Here is a 24,392-nt window from a genome sequence, read left to right as displayed (position 1 = left end):
CACCGGAGTCAGCCTGGCTAACTCCGGGTTCACCTGTTTGGGCGGCATCGGGTCCTCAGATGGCACGTAAAAACGCCGCTGTCGCAGCAGAGGAGGTGGAAGCAGCTTGCTCAACCTGCCAGACTTGAGAGAACCGTCCTTGCCCGGAGACAAGAGATTCTACCTGGTCCAGCACTGAGTCGGCAAGCTCAGAACGCGGCAAACCCACCCGTCGGTCTGGGTTACCTCTTCGGGCCCCAGAACGACTCGAGCCGGGACGTGGGCTCGGATGGTGGGAGCGGCGATCCTTCCGCGAGGTCGTTGTGCTGACGAATCAGCGCAATTACCTCGGCAAAGTTCCTCTGAATCTCAGGAGTGACTGCATCCTGCGGAGTAGGACCATCCAGTCCCTCGAACAGGAGCATCTCCCGAGACCCTCCCCCCTCGAGGGGGGGAACAGCGACAGACCCCTCTCGGTCTCCTCCAGCCACTTGTGCATACGACCTGGCCGGTCCGAGAACCGTGCCTGGTACGTAGGACGTCGTGGTGGGATCCTGAGGGCGCACCCCTCACAATCACTCCTCAATACCTCGCCCTCCCGGTGTAACCCGAGGAGGTTGAAGTATGGAAGAGGCAGACCTACGCTCCCTCCTCGCTCGCTGGCAGAACCAGTGGGCTTGGAAGACTGCAGGCGATCGTCAACCCGCGGTGGGGCGATCGAGCTGCAGGCCTAGTCGAGCCGTCTCGCTGGAGAACGGCTGGACTGAGAACAGCGGCCCCGGTCTCGTGTGTCAGAAGAGCTGTGCTGGTCGCCGTACCCGATCGCTCTCTGTGAGAGTGACGTCAGGCGACCGGCGAGCTCCACTGTCACGGTGAGACCGGTGCGTATCCTCACGGCGCGTCACGTCGCTGGTACCAGCCGTGGGCTGGTGCCGGCGAACGAGGGGACCTCTTCCCAGCCCTAGCCTGTGGCCGGTCGTGGACCGTCACGTCCGCCCGGGTAGCCAGCTGCTCGCCGCGAGAGCGAGAGCTGGTCTGGTGAGAGTCGCTGTGAGCGGCTGTCACCAGTCTTCCGCTCCGTGCCGTGAACCTGACGCTGAGCTGGCTCAGAGGTCTGGTTCCTAGCTGTACGGTCGCTGGTAGGCGACCGTACACTCGGTACTCTCGCGAACGAGAGGCCGAGACGGATCCTGCTGCCGTGGTCGAACCACTAACAGCAGGTGAGGAAGTGCCGGTGTTAGCCGGCACTCCTCTGGTCCCCGTAGTCTTCTTCCTTGCGGAAGAAGAGACGGGTCCTGCCCCCGAAGGAGCAGGGTGACCAGCGGAAGAACCCCCCGTCTCACCGGAGCGAGACGGGCCCTTAGAAGCTCCCGAAGGAGACTTCTTGGGGGGGGGGGGGAGGGCGACCTTCTTCTTCTTAGGCGGGGAGCCTTAGAAGAAGAAGGGGAAGAGGCGGCAGACGACGACGAAGAAGACGATGAAGACGACGACGACACCTTCCGCCCTCCTTCTTCTTCTTCTTCGTCAACCTCCTCAGGACCGATGTCAGATCTGTCATCCAGGGCGGAGCCGGGGCTGCTGTTGCCGAAGCAAGGGCAGGCCCGGACGCACCTGTCCGAACAGATCGGAATTGGGAGCAGCGGCGCCACGAACAGGAACAACGTCAGCAGGTGCAGGCATCACAGGAACAGCAGTGGAGACGGCAGGAGCAGATACAGGAACGGCAGCAGTGGTCGGCAACATCACGTCCGTGAACAGCGGCTGGACAGGTACGGCAGGTACGGCAGGCTGTACAGGCGGGCCCAGGTGGACGGACCAGCGGCACAGACATCCTAGGTACTGGTGGGAGTCCAGGGGCGAGCTCTTCAGGCACACGAAGTCCGGTCGAGGCAGCACGGCAAACCCAGGCGGCGGCATCACACTCCCCCGTGGTACGGCGACTGGCCCCTGCACCGATGTAGTTGGTGTGACAGAGACGCGTGTGCGGGTGTACACCAGGTGAGGAGGTGAAGCATAGCCAGGAGTTGAAAGGGTCGTGGTGGTGGTGTTACCGTAGCATGCGTGACCGCCACAGAGCCAGCGAGATGGTAGAGCAGCCCCTGGACACTCGGCACGCCCTGCAGGACCCAACGATGCCCACACCTGTCCGAGGTCGTCCTTCGCGGCAACAGCACCTGAGGAAGCAAAGGTCGGGTGATTAGCAGGATCCTCTACCCGCTCGTGCGATGAAGACGAACGGATAGAGGACCCAGAGTACAACTCGACATCGGGGTATCTAGCGCCCTCCTCCACACTCGACAGGTCGGGTGAGGAGAAGGACCTAGAAACCCCCCCCACCCCCCCCGAAGGCGAAGGCGCCAAACGTGGGAGCTGAGCAGGCGGCAGGAAAGAAGACGAAGTGTCCGTAACCAAAGGAGTCGCGGGAGAGCTTTCCGACGACTCCTTTGCAGGCCTTCGCTTCTTCCTACCTTCGTACAAGCCCCACTGCGCCTCCGACCAATTATTACACACTTCACAGGGCTCGGCTCGGGTGCATTCGCGTCCCCGACACCGAGCGCACAAAATATGTGGATCAATTTCAGGGAACGAGCGGAACTTACCGCATTTACGCCCTTCGGTACCCGGGCACAATCTCCGGGGGGTAGCGAGGCGTGGAGATTCCATGATTGATCAAATAAACCACAATTGGATGAATAAAGAGGAATGATTGTACTTACAATGATGATTCATACACAAACACAACCTATACTCAAGGAAAGCAAACGACGAGAAGCGGGCAGAGAGCGTCGAACACACACGTCCACTTGCTGTGAGGCCGAAAGCAAAAGTGGTTTGTTTACCTCCCAGTCGCGCTGCGCGCGCCTGTCGGACAAGCAGTTAACTACCGAACCCCTTGTTCGAAAGCTTACGACCTATCCAGCTGCCGCTAGTACCTTCCTATTGTAAAAGGACCGAAGGTTTGTATGCCGTGTCGGAACAAAGTATTTTAACACGTCCTGACACTGGAGATGGTCATCAGTCACGAGTTGTTGGTGGTGAGAGAAGGAGCTCAAGACACCTACTCCCCTTTTGAAATAAGTATTTTCTCCAAAGTTAGAAATTAATGTCATATTATAAGATTAAACAGAGGGTAATGAAAAGTCTGGCTCTACGCAGTGCACACTACCTCCATGACGCTTTCGAAATTTTTATTTACAACTCCAAATATTTAGAAGATTGACGCCATCTCTATGTTTGCGGAGTCGCTGGTGTCAATAAACTTCCCATTCCATGTGCTAAATCCACACAACACTTGTACCCATAAACGCTCGGGCACTTTCTTCACAAAAATTGGAAACAATGACTTCCAACCACTACTTTTCCGAGGGAACTACAATTTTTGGTAGAAGAAGAAGCAGAATCGTGCACTAGATAATTATTTAAATAAATAGTTAAACAGCAGTATAAGGTCATGAATTGCATAAATTTTTTTACATATTCATAATTATTAATTTGAAAATATTCGTTGTTGAAAAAGTAAATAGATTCCTGAATCAAATTTCAACAGTTTTGCTTGTGAACGGTACCTACGGCGTTCTTCACGCTCTTCAATTGTTTATCAGTGTTGCCAATTGGTATGTTTACCCTCCAAACTGGGTATAAGACTTACACAATACCGGGAAATAAGTGAAATTAGCGTATATATTTGTAGCATATATACATATTACAGTAATTTTATCATTACTGCATTACTATGACAACTAGAATTCATGGAAAGTTTGTAAATGCATCAACGTATGTGTGAAGCTCCACTAGATTGGCAACAATGAGTCATTTTGCCTTCTTCTGCTCGTATGTACTTCAGAAATATCTGTAATTTTTCGGGGTTAATTTGGTTGCAAAAAAGGGATAATAGACATGAATTAAATACACATTTTGAAGTAAGAAAGTAAAGTTAAACTAAATAATGAGTAAAGTAAACAATTAGGGGAATAGAGCTTTGCAACTCATAAATCGTGTACTCGTGTGCTGCCCGTAACTGTGTTTGAGGAGTAAGCGCTTGGGAACCAGGAATCGCAGCGTAGTTCAAGTGCAATTTGGAGTGAATTAACACCAAAATGTGTATAATTACAATCAAATAGGGTAAAAAAACCGCATTATACCTAAGCTAACATTGTTCAAATGAGTGGTGGGAAGGCTGGGAAAGATGGTGGCTTGGCTGTTGTCACGCGTTGCCGCCATACTGGATTTCAAAACTGCCTTGAAAACATATTTTACGAAGACCTTACATGCTTATTTTAGTTTGTATGGTGCTTTCATATATCACATTTATGTTGACAAAACTTCAATCTTTTGAATGGTAGGCTTAAAGTTGTAATTGTATTCTTGTTTCACCAATTAAATATAGAGTGAATATGGCCAGGCCAGCGCGATGACGATGAATCATCCGCAGTGTACTTACAGTTTCATTTTCAAGTCAAACAAACCATTAGTAAGAAACACAATGATAAACAAAGCATACGACGATTGAAGCGGGCAGAGAGCGATGACGAACACGTCCTTCACACCCGCGGCCGAAAGCAAAAGTGATTTGTTTACCTCCCAGTCGCGCGGCGCGCGACGATCGGACAAGCAGTTAACTACCGTTCTCCCCTGTTCGAAGCTTACGACCGTTCCAGCTGCCGCTAGCTACTTCCTATTGTTAAAGGACCGAGGGTTTGTATTACGTATCGGGAACAACTAACATTTCCTAGATCGTGCCACAACCTGACCAGAACCTACTACCTTCCTAACCTAACTTGGACTCAAGGTGCCATGCACTGACCTGACCCCAAATGCATTTTTGGTATTTCTACAGAAGCAATCCGCGGTGGCCTAGACTATGGCAATTGACGTTTTCCTATGTTATTTTACTTACTGAACAAGAATTTAAAGTAATATTTATTCGGACAACTGTAACTTAACTCCCCAGGGGCCAGTACTAAAAACGGCAAAATACACTGGACGCCCCAATCCCTGGTAGACGTCGTATCCGCGGTTATGTTCCTTGCAGTTTGTGCAGAAATGACAATTTGTCGAAAATTGCATTTTTCCTAACTATACAAAACAAACCTGAGGTCCTTTAACAATAGGAAGGTAACTAGCGGCAGCTGGGACGGTCGTAAGCTTCGAACAAGGGGAGAACGGTAGTTAACTGCTTGTCCGATCGTGCGCGCGCCCGAGCGCCCGAGAGGTGAAGAATCACTTTTGCTTTAGGCCCATGCAAAAAGTTGCAGAGTGAGGGTGCATTGAGGTGGGACATATGTAAAGGACCTCAGGTGTATAGTTAGGAAAATGCAATTTTCGACAAATTGTCATTTGTTCCGATACATAATACAAACCCTCGGTCCTTTAACAATAGGAAGACTCACTTCTTGGTGGGAGGAATCTGAGTCTTTTTGGTGAACAGACTGGTGTTCGTTCCAACCTTGGAGTGCCTCCCTGGTCGTAAGAGCAAGGGAGGGATCCAAACCTCTGTCCGATTGATCGGGGTGTGCACCGCAGGATCAATGGTCAGACCTCTGGGCCAAGTACTAAGAGAGAGGCAAGCGTATCTCTTCGTACCAGCAAGCAAGAACTTGTTCCTGTTTGCAAGAGACAATCATAAAATGATGGGTTTGTCTCAATTTGGCATCCACTTCCTCCCCCTTGTTGGAGGAAGTGGTGGATATTTTACTCCTATCCCTACTGAAAGGGATAGGATGGTGCTCTATTGAGTAGCTCACCTGCATCTCGTCCTTACCCAGCAGGGTGACGACCGTGTCCCTCTACCCAGAGGTAGAGGGAAGAAAAAGATGGGAAGAGGAGCCAGTCACACTCTCATTCCTCATCCATTCTTACGGTCACACCAGGACTCGATGCTGTTCAGCCTGCGAGGGTCTGGGTAACTACACAACGTGTTGAGCAACCACCACGGTTCCCAAGGAAAAAGATCCAAGGAACTGTGGGCAATATCCCGAAGGTAGAAGGAGGTGCATGCGGTCCGGTTGGACAGGCGCCTGCCTTCATTACCTGCGCCACGGAGAAGTTCTTGCGGAACGCGAGAGAATGATGAAGAGGCGTCCACACTCATCCTGGGGTGTCGAGTTTCTTCAGACAGCTCCGTCGCGCCTTCACAGGACAAAGCAGCATAGTCCTTCGTATCGGAGGCGGTGAAGTCCATTAGGGAGGGTATTGTGAAGGACTCGAACCAATCGTCAGTTACCGAAGGGTTCTGAGTCTTCGCTACGAAGATCGGTACGAAATCGAGCGTCACAAATCCCCATCCCTTTGTGATTGACTTCTCAAGAGAAGTCATGCAGTTACCTAAGACGAAAAGAAGGGGATAGTCATATGACCTATCCCTCTTCTCGACTTTGGTTATGTACAGTACTCATACTGACAAGCTATTAAGACGAAGTAATGATTGCTCTGGAACAAAACCGAACTAAGTCCACAGCATAGTTCGTAACTGACTCGGGTGCTCTGACAGCTGCCGACTGACTGGTTCGGTAATCAGTAGAGGCAAGTTTGTCCAAGCATCCCGGGTAAGTCCACGTGACCTTCGCCCTTTAAAGAGTTATGCTGAGAGACCAAACAAATAAAATATTTGTTAGTCACCGATGCCGGACGGCGCGGCGATGATTCTCTTAATGCATAAGCTCAAAAGGCGAAAGTCAATTGCCTTCAAAAGACCCGGAGTCCCTGATGGCAGAAAATCTCATAGACTTTGAATCTCAGCTTAAGGAGAAACAACACTATGTGACGAAGACGAAGGAGGCAATGAGCAAACCTACGTCTTCCAGCTGAATCGAGAGAAGGAATCTCAAGATTCTAAACCTGTGCTTACAAATGACTGAAAACGCTAACCGCCATTTCATTGCTGTCCGGTGTGCAATGAAAGCGGGCGTTCTTCAGTAATGAAACACAGGGGAGTGCCGCCTGAAGAACTGCTTCTCATGGGCTGAACGTTTGGAAGTAGAGCTGGCAGGTGTGGGAGTAGGCGATGTCTTTCAATACATCTGCTAATCCGGGGTGAACAATGAACAATTGCACACCTCCGAATACAAGATATTTTGAGGACAAACTCAGATTCCGCAAAAATCATTCGCATTATCGATATACGATGCAGCAAGAGACTATTACAGAATTCTGTTACCGTGCGGTAAACAGAAAGATGAGAGTCGAATAGATATCTCTGTTTAAAATTCTCGCAATACCGAAGACGATGAATACTAGCGTCACAGCAGTAGATGGTCATTCATGTATGCGAGAATCCCCATTAATCAGACTTAAGTCCGTGATTGTTGGGCAGAGATATGGTTGGTATTCAATCAAAGCAGGTGAGAAAGACATAACCAACCGTCCATCTCAAAGCGGCAGCTGGTACTGAAATGCCTCGGGCAATTCAATACGCAGTAGCTGTCGCTGACTCGTCATCCTGAGTTGCCAAGTAATCCTTTCCACGAAGGAATGCGTTCGGCTAGAACCACCGAGCATAAAAAGATATGCTCGAGCAATTATATTTATGCGAAACGAATTTCGGTAAATATAAAAGCTTAAATGGTGTTGTTGTGACAACACCATAAGTATATAAAATTGAAACTGGAAACTCCTGGGAGGTTGCAGGCAACCCGAGTTGCAGTTCAATTAGAATACTTTCGTCTAAGTCGCAATCCGTAGAATAACCAGGATATGCGCCTACCCCTCTGACCATTCAACTGCTTAGCAGAATCATGTCGCGAGGTTAATATACGTAGTATATTTGTAGGATTCTGAACAACGATCTCCATCCTAAATTCTTTCCTTCAAGAAAACAAAATAAGGATTGGAGATCGACCACCTTCGGTCTCTATCAAAGAGAGTGAAGAAGTCTTCCTCGAAGGAAAGCTTCAATGGTGAACAGAATACTAAGACGATAGTTCAAGCCAAACTGGATATTCCCGTCCGTTCTTCTCTATTCCAGGTTGGTCGCCTACTGTGAGATAGTCTTCTTTCAGCAGCAGTCTTCTTCTAATGCTAGAAATTCCAGGAATTCGAGCATAGGCGAGGTTCCCGATTATCGTGTAACATATCGGGGATTCCCGTCTCGCTCACTTTGGACCGTGGTCTCGCCTAAGTGTTTGGAGATCGTAAGAAACTCTAACACTCTGAATGCGCTAGAAATTCCGTTAGGAATTCTAAGCAGTCTGCGAAACCCCTCCACCGAATTCGTCAAACGATATCGGCTGGTGGTCCTCGTCGATTCCCGTAGAAATCGAGAATGGGGCAGGATCCCTCCTCAACGACCGGGGCTTACGTCAGGTAGGACCCGAAGGTCCCCCCGGTAGCGCAGTCCCCAACGTGGAATCCTACAGAGAAATCTCTGTAGGATCCCTCCCCTTTCCCTCGTAGCCGTAAGGAGAGAGGGAATGGGGGAGGAATTGGATACTCGCTCGCCTTCCCAGTGGAACTAGCAGTTGGAGAAGAGTAGGAGCAGCCATCGCCTTGCGGCGATGGCCTCTCAGAGTCTGGGAAAACGTATCGTCAGGAGAAAACGTTTTCCCGAGGAGGGTTACGAACTCTCACTGTAGGTAAGGGTCTGCCGCCACTGTGAACGTCGTCTGGGTGGGGCGGGGTGATCGACACCTGACAGGAGAGATCCGATACCGTCCTCCGACTCATTCCAGTCCTCGTCGAGGTCGAAACCTCTCAGGAGGACCGAAGGAGTATTTAAATACGGTGTCCGAAGACACGTAGAAACGCCGCTGTAGCAGTAGAGGAGGTGGAAGTAGCTTGATCGACCGGCCAGAACTGAGAGAGCCTTCTTGTCCGGAGACGAGAGACTCTGGTTCAAGACAGAATCGGCAAGCTCCGATCGCGGCAAACCCACCGTCGGTTTGGGTTCCCTCTCGGTAAAAAAGGCCCCAAAAAAAAAAAAAAAAAAAAACGACTCGAGCAGAGACATGGGCTCTGCTGGTGGGTAGCGGCGATCCTTCCCCCAGGTCGTTGTGCTGACGAATCAGTGCAATAACCTGGGCAAAGTTACTCTGAATCTCGGAAGTTACAGGGGGAAGCGTCTTGAGGAGTAGGACCATCCAGTCCCTCCAACAAGAGCAGCTCCCAATACCCTCCTCCTTCAGAAGAAGGACCAGCAACAGATCCCTGACGGTTGCCTCCAATCACTTGCGCGTACGTCCTGGTTGGTCCTAAGACCATACCTGGCACGTGCGGCGTCGTGACGGGATCGTGAGCGGCGCATCTCTCACGATCACTCCTATATACCTCGCTCTTCCTGGCGTATGCCGAGGAAGTTGAAGGTATCGGAGAGACAGAACTGACGCTACCCCCTCCCTCCGCTGACGGTCGCCTCCAATCACTTGCGCGTACGTCCTGGTTGGTCCTAAGACCATACGTGGCACGTGCGCGTCGTGAAGGGATCGTGAGCGGCGCACCTCTCACGATCACTCTAGCTACCTCGCTCTTCCCGGTGTAGCCCGAGGAAGTTGAAGGTAGTGGAGAGACAGACCTGACGCTCCCCCCCCCCGCTCGCTGGCAGGACCAGCGTACGTGGGGGGCTGCAGCCGATCACCAACCCGCGGTGGGGATCGATCTGCAGGCCTGGCCGTGCCGCTCACCTGTGGCGAGCGGCTCGACTGAGCACGTCGACCCCGGTCCCGTGCGTCAGACGAGCTGCTGCTGGTCACCGTATCCGCCCGGTCCCTGTGGGAGCGGCGGTCAGGTGACCTGCAGAGCTCACTTTCGCGGTGAGACCGGGTTGAGCGGTCCTCGCGGGCATGTCAAACCGCTAGGTACCTCAGTCCGAGGCTGGTACCGTCGGTCGAGGGGACCTGGGGGACCTCTTCCCAGCCTCAACCCGTGGCCGGTCAGAGACCGTCACGTCCACCCGAGGTACCGGCTGGTCGCTACGAGAGCGGCTGCTGGCCTGGCGAGAGTCACCTGAGCGGCTCTCGACAGTCTTCTGCTCCGTGCCTCGGGCATGACGCTGAGCGAACTCAGGCGTCTTAACTTTGGCTGCACGGTCACCCGAAGGAGACCGTACACTCGGAACTTCTCGCGGACGAGAAACCGAGCCGGTACCTGGCTTAGCAGCAGAGCTGCCAAGACCAGGCTGAGGTGTACCAGCGGTAGCCAGCACACCCTTGGTCCCCGTCTTCTTCTTCTTCTCAGAAGGGGAGACGGGCCCCAGTTCCCGAAGGAACAGGAGGACCAGCAGAAGAACCCCCCCGTCACACCGGAGTGTGACGAGCCCTTCGAAGTTCCCGAAGGAGTCTTCTTAGGGGGAATATAACAAAACCCGGTTACCAGCTGGTCGCTGCGAGAGCGGCCGCTGGCCTGGCGAGAGTCACCTGAGCGGTTCTCGCCAGCCTTACCTCTGCTCCGTGCCGTGGTCTTGGCGCCGAGCGAACTCTGGCGCCGAAACTTTGGCTGCACGGTCTCCCGAGGGAGAGCGTACACTCGGGATCTCCCGCGAACAAAGAGAGACCGAGCCGGAACCTGGCGTAGCGCATCGCCGCTAGCACCAGGCGAGGAAGTACCAGAGCTAACCGATACTCCTCTGGTCCCCGTCTATCTCTTCCTTACGGAAGGGGAGACGGGCCCCGCTCCCGAAGGAGCAGGAGGACCAGCAGAAGGACCCCCCGTCCCACCGAGGTGGGACGGGCCCTTAGAAGTTCCCGAAGGAGACTTCTGAGGGGGGGGAGGCAGCCTTCTTCTTCTTCGGCTTATGGGCCTTAGAAGTCGAAGGGGAAGAGGCAGCACAGACGAAGATGACACCTTCCTCTTCTTCGTCAGCTCACGCAGGACAGTCGTCAGGTCCTCCATCCAACCAGGCCAGAGTCGGGCCTATTGCCGAAGCAACACGGCCCGACTGCACCTGTCCGGAAGGACCTGGGACTGGGGAAGACACACCATGGGCAGGACCAGCATGGACAGGCGCAGGAACCAGGAGCGACAGGAACAGCAACCAGCTCAGGAGCGGCAGGAACAGCGGCAGCGGTAAACACAGAAGGGACAGCCAAGCCAGTAGCGGGAACCACATCAGCGACAGGTACGGCAGGCCCAGCCATCGCCTCGTAGAATCATCGGCAGCCAGCGGGAACCTGGTACTGGCGGCCGGTCCAGGGGCGAGCTGCTGGAACAGCGGAAGTCTGGGGCAGGCAACACGAAGAAAACACAGGCGGCGGCGGCATACCCCTCCTCGGTACGGCGGCGACCGGCCGTAAGAAGCGGCAGACGGGCGTCACCGACACAGCATGGGGAAGTGTAGACCAGCGGGGGGAAGCAAGCATGCATCCAAGTGAACCGAAGGTTGTAGTGGAGACCACTCCAAGGTCACCGCCCCAGACCTCGCTAGACGCTGCAGCAGATCGTGGATGTAGGCACGCCCTGCAGCCGCAGTGGCCCATACCTGTCCAAGGTCGTCTCCCACGGATGTAGCACCTGCGGTAGCACAGACAGATTAGTAAGAGGGGTTCCCTCACGCACGGGGGGGGGAGACATGCCCCACCCCGAACGGAAGGAAGACCCCAAAAACAAAATACGAGGAAGCTGAGCGGGGGGGCAGGAAAGAAGACGAAGAATCGGATACCAAGGGAGTCGCGGGAGAGCTTTCCGACGACTTCCTGGCAGACCTTCGCTTCCCCCACCCCCGCACAGCAGTGAAAAGTAATATGAAAATGAAACAGAATACTGCACTTGCGATTCACTTCATAGAACGGGGGGTTAAAAGGGGAAAGATCAATTCCCGGGTAAGAGCGGAAACTTGATCCATAATAATATGATGCTATCATAAATATATATGAAAATGAACAATACTGCACTTGCTATTTTCACTTTCACAGCAATAAATCGTAAGGATTAATTCCCGGGTAAGAGCGGAAATTGATCCAAAATTAAATTTGATGCAATTAATAAATGAAAATGAAAAGAAAACTGCATTGCAAATCCACTTTCATTGCATTCTATTCATACAAAATAAGAGGCTCGTGCCGAACGCAATCAAGCTCTCGGCAACGAACGCACAGGGCAAAAATATAATGAAAAAGAGTACTTACATCTTTCAATTACACACTTTCGCCCAAAATACATGACTCGGCGCGAGTGCGCCCGCCTCGGCACCGAGACATAATTCAAGGGTTCAATTCATGAAAAGAGTGGAAATCGCCGTCTCTACGGCGATAGCTCCATGTTGATTCATAATTAAGTAATGAAAATGAAAACAGTGTACTTACAGTTTCATTTTCAAGTCATCAAACAAAACCATTAGTAGAAAACATAATATAAACAAAGCATACGACGATGAAGCGGCAGAGAGCGATGACGAACACGTCCTTCACACCCGCGGCCGAAAGCAAAAGTGATTCTTCACCTCTCAGGCGCGCGCGCGCGCGCACGATCGGACAAGCAGTTAACTACCGTTCTCTCCCTTGTTCGAAGCTTACAACCGTCCCAGCTGCCGCTAGTTACCTTCCTATTGTTAAAGGACCGAGGGTTTGTATTATGTATCGGAACAACTACCTATTCTTTAGAATTACCCTGCAAGAAAAGTAACCGCGGATACGACATCTACCAGGGATTGGGGCGTCCAATGTATTTCGCCGTGTTTAGTACTGGACCCTAGGGGTTAATTACAGTCTTCCAAATAAATATTACTGAAAATTCTTGTTCAGTAGGTAAAACTGCAGAGAAAAACCGCAACTGCCATAGTCTGGGCCGCCGCGGATAGGTACCCTAGATCAACTGCATTTTTTAAAGTGTTTTACTGTCATCAGAAACCCTTAGAGCAGGTAAATAATCCAGGTGGAGTAACCTAATCTTAAACCTCTGGAGCATCTACCTAAGAATGCAATAGCGAGTGCCTCAAATTAAAACTGTCTTTGCATGGTGTAGGTAAGGCTATCTCACCCAATTAAAACTGTCTTTGCATAGTGTAGGTATGGCTATTTCACCCAAGAGCCTTGGGATATAAAGCTTGAAATGCAACTGACATATTGAGTGCAAGCGTAAGCCTCCCTGCCCTAACAGGCCTACTGGCATAGGCCTGGTCCCTATCAACAGCTAAGACAACGGTCACCAGGCTAGGACAGGTCTTGCCTGCTGACGTTATACGTACGGTAATGTTAAGACTCGCTATTGTATACCTCCCGAATATCCCTCCAATGAAAACTACAACAGAAATAGGCAGTCAAAGCTTCGAAATGATATCAGGCTAGAACCGAACACCAACAGAAGACTCCTGCGACAACCACTTTCCCTCGTCGGTGCAACCGTTATCCAGCATCATTTCGCTGATTTTGCCTTTTGGATCGAAATAACCACTCATATAATGATTCACGCCATCGCAACTAACCTCCTCAGGTGTCCAAATGGCTCTTAAACAGCAGGCACAGCTGAAGACTGTGAGCCGCGCCATGTTATTATCCTTCTCACTATCGGAACACAAACAAACATTGGGAACATCGAGGAACTAATGCGGAGGCGATTCATTCATTCATGACAGTTCAAAGCATTTGGGCCAGTCATTAATTTTATGACATTGACAGTTAATACGTTACCTGAAATGTATAATTCCGTTCAATTTATTCAAAATGTTCGAGTATTTTTAGCATTAAAAAAAAACTCGTCCTCAAAAGGACGTTAAGGCATCTTATGACATCTCCAGGTCCCAATTGCCTAAACGAGCTAATTGAGTCAGACCCCTTTTTATGACAAAAATCTTTACGATTACGCTCGTCTCTTGATGCTGCTGTTATATCTAATCTATATATTCTGTCGCTCCATCTCATCAAGTCACAATGCACAAGAAAAGTAACCCGTCTTTAACTGATGACACATGAATATTTCATCTTTAGGAATGCATACAAATTGTGGCTGCTCGTAAGCGATTATTTATTCACCGGACAGCTTCCGAGAACCAGCGTGAATGGGATTGCCAAGACTTCTCAGTAATAATTCGTCAATGCAATCTGTCGTGGACACTATTTACATTCCAATGTGCTCTTGCAAGTTCACTTAAAAGGGAACTGCTTTTAATAGAACAGTCACGCTCGATCATCTAATAACAACGAACCTTCCTAAAAAATAAAAAGAAACATTAAAGAATATTCTAACATTAATTACTATTCTTACTACTACTTCCCTTTAATTAAAGAGTACGTGGCAGTCAAGCGTAATCACCATCACATGATTCACCAACCGTACGTACGGTCAGTCTTTAATAACGTCATGGCGAAATGATCCTTATTTTGACGTTTGACGCTCATGGGCTTACAAGCGAGACAATTGCATATACTTGATTTTGCAGAGACGTTCAACATCAAGAACAATATTACTAGAGAGATGCATTCATTCACTTGTGCCAACCATTTACAATAGTATTACACAGCAGGTATAATGTGTTTATGTGTATATAGTAAGTTAATGCAACCATTGTGTGTACGAGTGTGGATGTGCACGTGTGTGTAAGATATATATATATATATATATATATATATATATATATATATATATATTATATATATATATATATATATATATATATTATATATATATATATATATATATATATATATATATATATATATATATCTCAGAAGCTTACAATATCTTATAATCAACTACCCCTCATAAAACTTTTCTGCTGTTCCCCGAAGTGAAGGAAACTTTCCGATAACGGGAAAGATAAGATAATCGACTGCGGCCAGTATCATCAACAGGTCGGAGGAAAATATGACACCATGCAGCTATCCATGTTCAAAATGCACAGTAGTAAAAGGGAGTGAAGGGAGTCTGATTCCCGTGTACTACACCCTCATTCATTCTGGCAAGGAGAAACAGTACTGAAAAATCACGAAAGTTACGATATGTAAAATAAATTTTATTGCAATGGAAAATCACAAAAGTTACGAAATGTAAAATAAATGTAATTGCAATCGAGACAAAATACAATATAATTCTGTCATTAAAAACTAATGTCAAAATAATAATAATAATAATAATAATAATAATAATAATAATAATAATATAATAATAATAAGAATCCACAGTATGTATATGTACATTTTTTCTTTAAATATACGTGTATGTATATATACATAACTTTGGAATAATAATAATAATAATAATAATAATAATAATAACAATAATAATAATCACTGCGAGAATAAGTTGCATGTGCAGTATTCCCGAATTGAATGATACACTATGCAACATCCGATTTTATTTTCTCATTAACTGAGATTTGTGCTTACTCTGGGAGTAAGCCTACAAACTGCTATGTTGTTGTTGTTGTTGTTGTTTGGAGGTAGGAAAACCCTATGGAAAAGCCTAACAAGGTCTGAAAAAGATGTTTCGCGTTGAGTTAGGGTAGGATTATTACTATTTATTCATTAGATTGAAAATTCTTAAAAAATAAATAATGTGAATGTTACACAGTATAGAACAATTAGTTCTAATAAAATGTAGCATACTTATTTTAATTTTCGTAGGCGAAACAACAATCTATCTGACTGTAGATTTCAGCACGCGCTCCGAGTAAGCTGGAGGTCGGCTCACGCCTTGGTTTAAGCAACTGTGGCATTCTCGACTTGCATGGAGCACGGAATTCGTTTCCCGGGTGTCATGGCTCTCAAAGTACAAAACGAAAAAAAATGTACCAAAAATAATAAATAAAAACATAACACGCCAGTGCAAAGATAAAAAAAAAAATTCTGAAACCTTGCTTTCGTGATGTGTTTCAGTACGTTGATAATGATGACGTGTCATAAACGTAATCTCGTCCATAAACTGGCGACAGTATTCTATACTGTCTACAACGCTGCCAATTGTGCTTCGTTGGAAGTGACCGTGTTTACTCCTTTCTAATGAATCCTTGCCCTTAGGAACAATAGTACCTTAGAAAAAATAGTAATCTTGGTTTGATCTTACTTTCAAATACATCCATGGTAAATCCCCTTAGGATTTTAGGATTTAAAGATATGACAAAATCAATCGTAAGAATGCAAAATATCAACTTGAAAGAAATTTGTATAATTTCATTTGCAATTAATAAAGATAGAAAAAAAAGGTATAGTGTAATATGCCCGCATAGCATTTTATGTACCTGATATTTTCTTGTGCAGGTACACCACCTTAGAGAAAAGTCACCGGTTGACTGATTGGATCGGGAAATCATGCGGTGCAACGACTAGACTCTGTTTCTCTTTGAACGAAAAATGACATCTAAACAAGCTATCGCATGCACATACACATGAACAAACGCTCAAAACAAAGACAATATAGCGCCCTATACAGGTCAACATTTTCGATACAGGAATTTTAGGATAGGATATTTATGATTTATTCATTAAAATGGAAATGTAACAAATAAATAATGTGCACGTTAAACGGTACAATTATTTCTGATAAAATATAGCGCACTTATTTTAATTTTCGTTGGTGAAACAACGCGCTATTTGACTAAAGTTTAGCACGCGCCACGAGTAAGCTGGAGGTCGGATCGCGCTTTGTTGTGAAACTTTCTATATCACATAAGCTGCTTCTTTTGAGGAAATGGTTTTATATGTCGCTTATGAAGGGAGTCTTATAAACACGTAGACTTAACTTTCTTTCAATTACACGCACATACACACATCTGTACATACGTATTTATGTGTGTGTGTGTGTGTGTGTAACTGAAAGAAAGTAAAGTACGTGTTTATACGACTCCCTGCACAAACGGCGTATAAAACTATTTCATAATAAGAAGCCGCTTATATATATTATATCATATATATATATATATATATATATATATATATAGATATATATATATATATATATATATATATAGTACTACGTATCCCAGTTAACTTTGCAACTGCCTTGCACTAGATGGTGAGCCTGCAGACATTCAAGCAGAAATGTTTGCAGGCTCACCCTATAGTGCAAGGAAGTTGCAAAGTTAACTAGGATACGTAGTATATATCTATATAATATATATTATATATATATATATATATATAATATATAATATATAGATATATATATATATATATATATATATATATATATATTATATATATAGTACTAAGCATCCCAGTTAACTTTGCCAACTTCCTTACACTTTATGGTGAGCCTGCAAACATTCAAGCGGAGACATCGAATGAGAAACGCTTCGAGCAAAATCAGACGCAGGAGGGAATGGAAGATCGTGAGATAAGAGCAGCGGAAACGCAACAGTTATTCACGAAGAAGGAAAAAAAAATTTCCTTAGTGCGGGAAAGTGGTCGAGCGACGGCGTGAAGGAAGCCGATGATGATGTTTAGGGCCGTCAGTGCGAGCGGACTGAGGGAAAACTTATTTTAAAGGTGACGAAGGGGAAGCCAGGCGGTTTGCAAGTATTCATCGCGGAAATAAGAAATAGAAGGAGATGGCGCGTGACCTCGAGGGGGAAGATATCCAGGGTCTGAGCTGACAAGATGAAAAATAAAAGGCTTATTGGAATGGAATTGAATATAGAATTTAGGCCGAAGGCCATGCTCTGGGACCTATGAGATTATTCAGTGCTGAAAGGGAAACTGCGAGTTGAAAGGTTTGAAAGGTGTAACCACGGTCTAGACTAGACCGTTGGTGTAACATGAGGAAAACCTTGCTGTTGCGCTAAAAAACAATCGTCACGCGAGAGCGGACAGTAAAATGGAAGAAAGAATATAAAGGCTAATTGGAAACAGCCGCAATCACCTTATTTCAAAAGGTTGTGTAGCATACAAGAGGCTTCTTATAGACTGGGGAGCGGGGATGTGTAGCTATGTCGTGTGCAAACAATAGGCATATATTTTATTTTTCCAGCCCCCTTGGATAGGATATTTTAAGAGACATAGGAACTTTGGCCGCAAACAATAGGCCTATATTTTATTTTCCCAGCCCCTTGAATAGGATATTTTAAGACGTGAACATTAGCTGCAAACAATAGGCATATACTTTATTTTTATTTTTCTAGCCCCTTGGATAGGATATTTTAAGACATGGGAACATTAGCCGCAAACAATAGGCCTATATTTGACTTTCCCAGCCCCTTGGGTTGGATATTTTAAGACGTGGGAACATTAGCCGCAAACTATAGGCCTATACTTTATTTTTCCAGCCCTTTGATTGGATACTTTAAGAGACATAGGCACATTAGCCGCAAACAATAGGCCTATATTCTATTTTTCCAGCCCCTTGGATAGGATATTTTAAGGCATGGGAACATTAGCCGCAAACAATAGGTCTATATGTAATTTTCTAGACCCCTTGGATAGGATATTTTAAGAGCATAGGAACATTAGCCGCTTGCTAGTCATATAGTCCTGCCTGTGGACCTCCTGATTCTGGCAACCGTTCACATTTGTAGTATGACTGACTACCAAAAGGAATGTAAATAAAATGAAGTGTTTAGACTCAGAAAGGGACCAAGAGATGAATTCACACGCTATTCACGACTTAAGAAACATTTTTTCATAACATTCATGATATAGTGCAATACAGTATTCTCTCTCTCTCTCTCTTATTTCTTTCAGTCCATTTCCGCTTCATTTGCCAGTATCCTCTAAATTCCATCTGTGCTGTTCTTTTGTTTGAAAACATCTTTTACTTTGTAACGGAAATCATTTGTAATGAAGTTATGATTTCACAAATACCTATATTTCATCTATCGTTTGTCCCATTTTCTTGGAATATCAAAGTAAAAACGATGTTGGATGGAGGTTTTTACAAGAATGATTTTATCCCCTCAAGACAACGATTCCCAGTCTTTTTTCTTTCTTTCTTTTTTTACGTAATTTTCCAATGCATCAGTTCCAAAGCAACAATATGTTTCGCGTACGGTTGGACTATATTTTGACTGGAATTTCGTTTTCTATTTTCACTGTTTCGTGAGAGAGAGAGAGAGAGAGAGAGAGAGAGAGAGAGAGAGAGAGAGAGAGAGAGAGCGCTTTTGACAGGTCAACCATCCATCTTACAAAAAAAAAAAAAAAAAAAAGGACCGACCTTTGAAAAGAGATGTTGGTTGAAAGAATTCGTGACTGACCATCTTATCAGTGTTATTACCCCTAGACTAAAAGAGTCTACACCTCTTTTTTTTTTTTTCTTTTTTTTCAGTTCCATAGCCCTAACGTCAAGTTCCTCTCTGTGGGCGACGGCTAGAGGGATTAGCACAGCAATCAAGCGCTGTAGTGCATCATGTACTGTATCGGGGTGTTTGGTTCAGGTAAATCTTTTTTTTTTTTTTTCCCTCTTTCACCGAATACTTAGTCTTTTTCATTAATGTCAAAATTAGGCGGGTCTGTACTTTACACGATTATATACGTATATATATATATATTATATATATATATATATATATATATATATATAATATATATATATGTGTGTGTGTGTGTGTTGTGTGTATAGTATGTATATATATATATATATATATATATATATATATATATATATATATATATATATATATATATATATATAAGGAGAGAGAGAGAGAGAGAGAGAGAGAGAGAGAGAGAGAGAGAGAACATGTGTATGCATTCCACTGAATTACACAAGGGTATATTTATTTCTATATACATTATCATAATTAAAATGGAATGATTATTATTATTATTATTATTATTATTATTACCCTATTCGCCTGGGTGGTTCTTATAGTGTGGGGTTCCGGTAGGAGTCCGTCACTTTTCTCACTGTGCACGCTGTTTCTAATAGCACACTGCTGCATGAGTCCTGGAGCTACTTCGGGATCTAGCTTTTCCAGGTTCCTTTTCAGGAGTCTTGGGATTGTGCCTAGTGTTCTCATGATCATAGGTACAATTTCCACTGGCATATCCCATATCCTTTTTATTTCTATTTCCAGGTCTTGATACTGATAAATTTTTCTCTTTCTTTCTCATCTACTCTGGTCTCCCATGGTATTGCGACATTAATAAGTGATACTTTCTTCTTGAGTTTGTCAATCAGAGTCAAGTCTGGTCTATTGGCATGTACCACCCAGTCTGTTCTGATACCATAATCCCAGAGGATCTTTGCTTTTTCGTTTTCTATCACTGCCTCAGGTTGGTGTTCGTACCACTTATTACTGCAAGGTAGCTGGTGTGTCTTAGTCAGGCTCCAGTGGAGGGCTTTTGCTGCTGAATCATGCCTATTTTTGTATACTACTGATTCTGTGCAAGCGACGGATATTCGCTTGCTGTGAGGTTTATGGTCTTGTCTTTCATATTGCACTTCCTGCATATAGGTGAGATGTATTCCCATCTATTGTTCTTTGGACATATCTGGTTCTTAGGGCCTGGTCTTCTGCCGCTGTTAGCATTTCTTCTGTTTCCTTCTTGAGTTCTCCCTTCTGTAACCACTGCCATGTTTCATTGCTGGCCAGTTATTAGCCTGTCTCAGGTAGCTACTTCCGTGCATTGGTTTGCTGTGCCATTCCTCTGCTCTGTTTTTAATTTTCCTGTCTCTGTATATTTTTGGGTCTTCGTCTACTTTTATCAGTCCTTCTTCCCATGCACTCCTTAGAGTTTAGACACTCGTCTTCACTGCTTTTCAGATATTGCCTCAGTGCTCTGCTCTGTATGTTGACGCAGTCCTCTATCCTTAGTAGCCCTCTCCCTCCTTCCTTTCGTGTTATGTATGGTCTGTCTGTATTTGTTCTTGGGTTTAGCGCTTTGTGTATTGACATGTATTCCCTAGTTTTCTGGTCTAAGCTGCGGAGTTCAGCCTTCGTCCATTCCACGACTCCTGCGCTGTATCTGATTAATGGTACTGCCCATGCGTTTATAGTTTTCTTCGTTTCCAGAATTGAGTATCGCATCAAGTCTGCATACATTCCTTCCTGATCGTGTCCTTCATCTCTTAGTGTTTTATGTCCTCTCCTCCTATTATTCCCAGGTGTTATTATTATAATTATTATTATTATTATTATTATTATTATTATTATTATTATTGAAACTGCAACCTAATTGGAAAAGCAGGATGTTACAAGGGGAACCAGCAGAGTACGAAAAAAGGAGCATTACCAAAGAGTAAATTACACAACAACAAAAACAAATAAAACTAATTAGGTAAAACGTTTAACACTATGAAACATGACTCGTATGAGTTTCTTCAATAAAAATACAAACACAGAATTCATGATTCCACTAGTAAATATTCCTCATGTCGCCCAGCAACTCGAATAGTGATAAATATTCCTCATATCACAAAGCACCTTAAATAGTGGTAAATATTCCTGATATCACCCAGTAACTTCAAGTGGTAAATATTCCTTATGTCACCCAGTAACTTAAACAAGGGAAAATATTCCTGATGTCACCCAGCAACTTAAACAATGGAAAATATTCCTGATGTCACCCAGCAACTTAAACAGTGGTAAATATTCCTCGTGTCACCCAGTAACTTCAAGTGGTAAATATTTTTTATGTCACCCAGCAACTTATACGGTGGTAAATATTCCTCATGTCACCCAGCAAATTAAAGTGGTAAATATTCCCTGATGTCACCCAGCCAATGAAAGTGGTAGCTAAATATTCCCTGATGTCCCCAAACAAATGAAAGTGGTAAATATTCCTGCTGTCACCCAGCAAATGAAAATGGTAAATATTCCCTGATGTCACCCAGCAAATGAAAATGGTAAATATTCCTTATGTCACCCAGCAAATGAAAATGGTAAATATTCCCTGATGTCACCCAGCAAATGAAAATGGTAAATATTCCCTGATGTCACCCAGCAAATGAAAGTGGTAAATATTCCTGATGTCACCCAGTAAATGAAAGTGGTAAATATTCCCTGATGTCACCCAGCAAATGAAAATGGTAAATATTCCTGATGTCACCCAGCAAATGAAAGTGGTAAATATTCCTGATGTCACCCAGCAAATGAAAGTGGTAAATATTCCTGATGTCACCCAGCAAATGAAAGTGGTAAATATTCCTGATGTCACCCAGCAAATGAAAGTGGTAAATATTCCTGATGTCACCCAGCAAATGAAAGTGGTAAATATTCCTGATGTCACCCAGCAAATGAAAGTGGTAAATATTCCTGATGTCACCCAGCAAATGAAAATGGTAAATATTCCCTGATGTCACCCAGCAAATGAAAATGGTAAATATTCCCTGATGTCACCCAGCAAATGAAAGTGGTAAATATTCCTGATGTCACCCAGCAAATGAAAATGGTAAATATTCCTGATGTCACCCAGCAAATGAAAATTTTAAATATTCCTGATGTCACCCAGGAAATGAAAATGGTAAATATTCCCTGATGTCACCCAGCAAATGAGAGTGGTAGCTAAATATTCCCTGATGTCACCCAACAAATGAAAGTGGTAAATATTCCTGATGTCACCCAGAAAATGAGAGTGGTAGCTAAATATTCCCTGATGTCACCCAACAAATGAAAGTGGTAAATATTCCCTGATGTTACCCAGCAAATTAAAGTGGTAAATAAATATTCCTGACGTCACCCAGCAAATGAAAGTGGCAAATATTCCTTATGTCACCCAGCAAATGAAAGTGGTAAATATTCCTGACGTCACCCAGCAAATGAAAGTGGTAAATATTCCTGATGTCACCCGGCCAATGAAAGTGGCAAATGTTCCTTATGTCACCCAGCAAATGAAAGTGGTAAATATTCCTTATGTCACACCGCAAATGAAAGTGGTAAATATTCCTGATGTCACCCAGCAAATGAAAGTGGTAAATATTCCTGATGATCCACCCGCAAATGAAAGTGGTATTATCCTGAAAGTCCCACCCAGCAAATGAAAGTGGTAAATATTCCTGATGTCACCCAGCAAATGAAAGTGGTAAATATTCCCTGATGTCACCCATCCAATGAAAGTGGCAAATATTCCTGATATCATCCATCAAGTGAAAGTGGTAAATATTCCTGATAGCACCACATCCAAATGCAGTGTAAATATTCCTGATGGTCCCACCCAGCAAATGAAAGTGTATATCCCTGATGTCACCCGAGCAAATGACCCAGTGTGGTAAATCCTTTATGTCACCCACAAATTAAACAAAAGTGGTAAATAAATTCTGATGTCACCCAGCAATGAAAGTGGTAAATATTCCCTGATGTTACCCAGCAAATGAAACCGTGGTAAAATTAAATCCTTGTGTCCACCCAGCAAATGAAAGTGGCAAAATATTCCTATGTCCCCCAACCCGAAATGAAATGGTCCTTTGATGTACACCAGCAAATGAAAGTGGTAAATATTCCCTGATTTGTCACCCAGCAAATGAAAAGTGGTAAATATTCCCTTGATGTCCACCCAAGCAAATGAAACAGTGGTAAACATTTTATTCCCTGATGTCACCCAGCCAAATGAAAGTGGTAAATATTACCTGATCGTTTCCCGCCAAATGCAAATGAAAATGTAAAAATATTCCTGATGCACCCAGCAAATGAAAATGGTAAATATTCCTGATGTCACCCAGCAAATGAAATGGTAAAATCCTTTTCTGATGTTCACCCAGCAAATGAAAAGTGGTAAATATTTCCTGATGTCCCCCAGCAAACAATGCAGGTGAAAATGGTAAAGCCTAAATATCCTGAGTGTCACCCACCCAAAAAGAATGAAAGTGGTAAATACCTGAAAATCTGATGTCACCCAACAAAATGAAAGTGGTAAATATTCCCTGATGTTTACCCAGCAAATAAAGTGGTAAATAAATATTCCTGACATCACCCGCAAAGAAAGTGGCATTAAATTCCTGTGTCCCCTGCAAATGAAATGGGTAAATATTCCTGACGTCACCCACAAATGAAAGTGGTAAATATTCCTGATGTCCCCCTGGCCCAATTAAAGTGGCCAAATGTTCTTATGTCCCCCCAGCAAATGAAAGTGGTAAAATATTCCTTATGTCACACCGCCAAAATGAAAGTGGTAAATATTCCTGATGTCACCCAGCAAATGGAAGTGGTAAATATTCCTGATGTCCCACCCGGCCAATGAAAGTGTAAATATTCCTGATGTCACCCACAAATTAAAGTGTAAATATTCTGATGTCACCCAGCAATGAAAGTAAAATATTCCCTGATGTCAACCCATCCAATAAAGTGGCAAATATTGCCTGATATCATCCATCAAGTGAAAATGGTAAATATTCCCTGATATCACCCATCAAATGAAAGTGGTAAATATTCCTGAAATGTACCCAAGCAAATGAAAGTGGTAAATATTCCTGATGTCACCCAGGCCAATGAAAGTGGGCAAATATTCCTGATATCAATCCATCAAGTGAAATGGTTAAATATTCCTGATATCACCCAATCAAATGAAAGTGGTAAAATATTCCGGATGCACCCGCAAATGAAAGTGGTAAATATTCCCTGATGTCACCCAGAAATGAAAGTGGTAAATATTCCTTATGTCACCCAACAAATTAAACAGTGGTAA

At 44.8% G+C, this 24,392-nt stretch overlaps 2 protein-coding genes across 4 annotated transcripts in view; one reads left to right on the top strand and one right to left on the bottom strand.

Annotated features, from left to right (window-relative positions):
• LOC135222679 (guanine nucleotide-binding protein subunit alpha homolog) overlaps positions 1-13,443 on the bottom strand; it is a 98,163-nt gene extending 84,720 nt beyond the window's left edge. For 2 of the 3 annotated variants that reach the window (XR_010316308.1, XM_064260844.1), the window contains exon 1: positions 13,328-13,443. Coding sequence is in view for 1 of the 3 variants with exons in the window: in XM_064260844.1 (XP_064116914.1) it covers positions 13,328-13,390 (63 nt within the window). In the remaining 2 variants the exon portion in view is untranslated. Of the gene's footprint in view, positions 1-13,090; positions 13,239-13,327 lie in introns of those variants that run through there. The other variant, XM_064260845.1, reaches the window with a different exon arrangement.
• An 8,355-nt stretch (positions 13,444-21,798) lies between these two features.
• LOC135223053 (uncharacterized) lies at positions 21,799-22,752 on the top strand. Its single transcript, XM_064261561.1, has 2 exons — positions 21,799-22,053; positions 22,456-22,752. The coding sequence occupies exons 1-2, from the start codon at positions 21,799-21,801 to the stop codon at positions 22,750-22,752; spliced, it is 552 nt and encodes a 183-aa protein (XP_064117631.1).
• Positions 22,753-24,392: the final 1,640 nt, after the last annotated feature.

The sequence above is a fragment of the Macrobrachium nipponense genome, chromosome 8 (assembly GCF_015104395.2).
Source record: "Macrobrachium nipponense isolate FS-2020 chromosome 8, ASM1510439v2, whole genome shotgun sequence".
Classification (NCBI taxonomy): Eukaryota; Metazoa; Arthropoda; class Malacostraca; order Decapoda; family Palaemonidae; genus Macrobrachium; species Macrobrachium nipponense.
Note: the sequence above shows the minus strand (reverse complement) of the source record. Positions and strands in the feature narration are given on the sequence as shown.

Coding starts and splice junctions, on each gene's coding strand:
- LOC135223053 (XM_064261561.1), top strand. CDS start 21,799: ATGGTAAATATTCCTGATGTCACCCAGCAAATGAAAGTGGTAAATATT. Junction 22,054..22,455: donor TCACCCAGCAAATGAAAATG/GTAAATATTCCC, acceptor GACGTCACCCAG/CAAATGAAAGTGGCAAATAT.